At 70.3% G+C, this 3,461-nt stretch overlaps 1 protein-coding gene across 1 annotated transcript; it reads left to right on the top strand.

The window, feature by feature from the left end:
• Positions 1-1,272: 1,272 nt before the first annotated feature.
• Positions 1,273-2,857, top strand: EMIHUDRAFT_52085 (hypothetical protein; the record flags this gene model as incomplete). Its single annotated transcript, XM_005777782.1, has 3 exons — positions 1,273-1,693; positions 2,004-2,438; positions 2,652-2,857. Coding segments are annotated over 3 exons (1,062 nt in total), but the record flags the coding sequence as incomplete, so codon positions are not given.
• Between the last annotated feature and the right edge of the window lie 604 nt (positions 2,858-3,461).

The raw sequence follows: 3,461 nt of genomic DNA, 5'->3' as shown, positions 1-3,461 counted from the left end.
CCGACACCACCAGTTTCGCTGCCGCCCCCCCCCGCCACCGTCTTCTCAGTCGCCACCCCCTCCACCCGTAACCCTCGGAGAGTATTCTTTAACTCCGAGTAGAGGGGGTGCGGTCTGCTGCTAGGGGGGCCCAAGGAAGCGCGAGGGAAAAATTCCGCCGCTGAGGGAACCCGGAGCGCTGCCGTACGCCCTCGGAGACCCGTGTTATGGCCCTGCGACCGCGCACCCCCCCACGGTCGAGGAAAAGGGCAGCGTCCTGCAGTTAAGGGGAAACCCGGTACGCGGGGCTAACCCTCGGAGACGTGTTATGGCCCTGCGACCGCGCACCCCCCCCCTTACTTAGCTCTTAGGGGTCAGGGCTCTCTAGCCCGTAGCCCGATACCGAGCGTCCGGCCAACTGGGTGCGCTTCTCAGCTCCCCGGTCCTGGGCGTGAGGTTACTGACCGCACTCCAAGTGCTCCAAGTGCTCCAAACGAGGGATGGGAGGAGGAAGGTCCCCACCTGGGAGCTGGGTTCCGGCTCCTAGGACATGCGAATACGCAAGGAGATGGCATCAGAGACGCACAAATACACATCCACCTCGGCAGCGGCGGGTCGAAAAAAGAAAACATCGGTGCGCGGCGTCGCCGTCGGACGTGCCCACTGTGCCTCTGTGTTCGTGCGTCGCCCATCTCTCCTGGAGATCACTGCTCTATTTGTTTATGGAGCGCGCTGACGTCATCGTGGCGTCGGCCAACCCGGAGCGCGCATGGAAGGAGCTCTCCGTGAGCAGCCCCGAGGTCGTGGCACGCATCTCGCAGGCGAAGCGCGAGTTCGCCACCTACCAGCGGCGCGACGGCGTCTTTCTCGCGGCCGCGAGGGGCCATCCTGCGGCTGATGGCGTGAGCTAGTGGGCGTGACGGGAGTCGAGTCCAAATACACAAAATACAGATTTACTGGGGTGGACGGAAACCTCGGAACCTCGAGAGAGGCGCGAGCGACGCCGCAAACCGGCTGAAGGCTGCCTTCGCCCAGCTTCAATCAACCGTTAACATCCCTCCCCGAACGCAACCGACAGAGACGGAGAGAGGGGCGCCGCGCGCGCGCCCCTACTCCTACTCCTGCCTCGCCGCAATGGGCTGCGCGACGCTCGCGTTCCAACTCCTCCTCGCCCACATCGCGGGGCTGGGTGGCTCCGCTAGCGGTGGCGGGGCCGAGGCGAAGCGGCCGCCGTCGCGCATCCCGCCGCCGTCGCGCCTGCCCGTGCGGCTCCGGCTGGTGCAGAGCGAAGCCGTGTCGCGCACGAGAGACACCTCCACCTGCGTCTCTCTCGACTGGTGGCCGGCGGAGAAGTGCGACTACGGCTCGTGCCCGTGGACAAACTCGTCGCTCCTCACCGCCGACCTCTCGGACCCGCTGCTCGGCTCGGCGATCGCTGCGCTGGCGCCGCTCCACCTCCGCGTCGGCGGCTCGCTCGCCGACCAGGTCTCCTTTGCTCTCTCGCGGGAGGACGGCTGCCCGCCGTTTGCCGTGGACGTGACCCGCCGGATCGGCTTCACCGGAGGGTGCCTGCGGCTGAGCCGCTGGCTGGAGGTCCTCTCGTTCTGCGAGCGGCTCGGCTGCGGCGTGCTCTTCTCCGTCAACGCTCTGCGCGGCCGCACTCGCGACGAGTGCCAGCCGGCAGCTCTACCCGCAGTCTGCTCACGCGCGAGCCGTCGCCTTCCATGAGCCTCTGCCTGGCCCGCCGTGCAGGTGGACACGCCCTGCCGGCTCCTCAAGAAGGACGCGCGCCCGCCCTGCTGCTCCTCCTACTCCGGCGCGTGGGACAGCTCGAACCTGCTCGCACTGCTGCGCGCCACCGCCGCCGCCGGCAAGCGTCCCTCCGGCCTCGCGCTGGGCGAGACATAGCCGAGATCTCCCGAGATGAGCCGAGATTGGCCGCCGGCCTCGCGTTGGGCGGGCCTCTCGCCCCTCACGCCGCCACCGCTCGATGGCGCACGCCGCGCCGCCGCGCCGCCCAGCAGCTCGCTTTTCCGTTTTAGGCAACGAGCTCGCCGGCGACGCCGGCATCGAGGCGCACCTGTCCGCAGCCGAGTACGCTCGCGACCTGCTCTCGCTGAGGCGGGAGGTGGACGCCCTCTGGCCGACGAAGCCGCCTCTGCTGCTAGCGCCCGACACCGCCTTCGACGCCGAGTGGGCCAAGCTCTTCCTGAGCCAGCTTCGGGCCGCCAGCAAGGAAGGCGGCGGCGGCGGCGGCGGCGGCGGCGGCGACGGCGACGGCGGGCGGCTGCCGCTCGACATCCTCAGCCACCACATCTACCCTCTCGGCGCGGGGGACGGGCGGCAGATGGCAGCCTCGCCTCGGCGGAGAGCGGGAGGCGCGAGCCGCGACTGCTCACCGCCCCGCGCCGCCGCGGCAGGTGGCTCGCTCGCTCGACCCGAAGAAGCTCGACTCGGCGGTCGGGAAGCTCAAGGCAGAGATATAGCCGAGGTATAGCCGAGATAGCGGAGAGACTCGGCGGCCGAGAAGCTCAAGGCGGCGGCCAGGGCGACGGGCGCCCTCCTGCGCTAGCCTTCTCGGAGCCTTCTCGGAACCCTCCTGCAGGCGGCGGCGAGGGTGATTAACGCCTCCTCCTCCGGCCTCGTCGCCCCCGCCGTCTCGGAGAGCGGAGGCGCGTACAACTCTGGCCAGCGCGGTGTCACGGACGGTTTCGTCTCCTCCTTTTGGTTCAACGACTTGCTCGGCGCGCTGGCGAGGCACGGGCACGCCTTCGGCTGCCGGCAGGCGATCCTAGGCGGCCACTACGCGCTGCTCGACCTGCGGCGGCGGCAGCCGGCGCCCGACTTTTACTCGCTGCTGCTCTGGCGGCGGCTCATGTCTCCGAAGTCCCTCCGCGTCGTCAAGCTCAAGCGGGTGCTGCGCGCCGCCAGCGGGCTCGCCGCCGCGCCGCTGCTCAACATCTCCTCCGCCGAGCCGGACGGCGCGGAGGAGGAGGAGTCGGGTGGGAATCACCGCGCGGGAATCACCGCGCCGCTGCTGCGCGCCTACGCGCATTGCGCCCGCTCGAGCCCGGGCCATGCGGCGCATGCGGCGAGCGGAGACGACTCGCCGACGCTCAACGCGTGGGGCGGGGTGGCTGTGCTGCTGCTGAACCTGGCCCCGTCCATCACGCACGGGGTCGGCCTCGCCGGCCTCGCGCGGACCGACGCGCCGCCGCCCCGGCTCGACTTCCTCCTCACGCCGACGCGCGCCGGCCTGCGCGCGCCGCGCGTCGCTCTCAACGGGGGTGAGCTGCGCGCGGCGGCCGACGGCACGCTTGCCCCCCAGCCCCCGAAGTTCTCGTGCTGCTGTGTCGAGGGGCGAGCATGACGCGCTTTGCCAGGAGGCCTGGCTCCTTGGAGCGGGGGGGGCACCCCACCCACCACCCATCTGTCCCCGCCCCCGATCGTGTCCTGAGCCGTTCGGGAACCCAGAACACCCG

The sequence above is a fragment of the Emiliania huxleyi genome, assembly GCF_000372725.1.
Source record: "Emiliania huxleyi CCMP1516 unplaced genomic scaffold EMIHUscaffold_255, whole genome shotgun sequence".
NCBI classification, from domain to species: domain Eukaryota; phylum Haptophyta; order Isochrysidales; family Noelaerhabdaceae; genus Emiliania; species Emiliania huxleyi.
The sequence above is the reverse complement of the archived record's forward strand: the minus strand, read 5'-3'. Positions and strand labels throughout refer to the sequence as shown.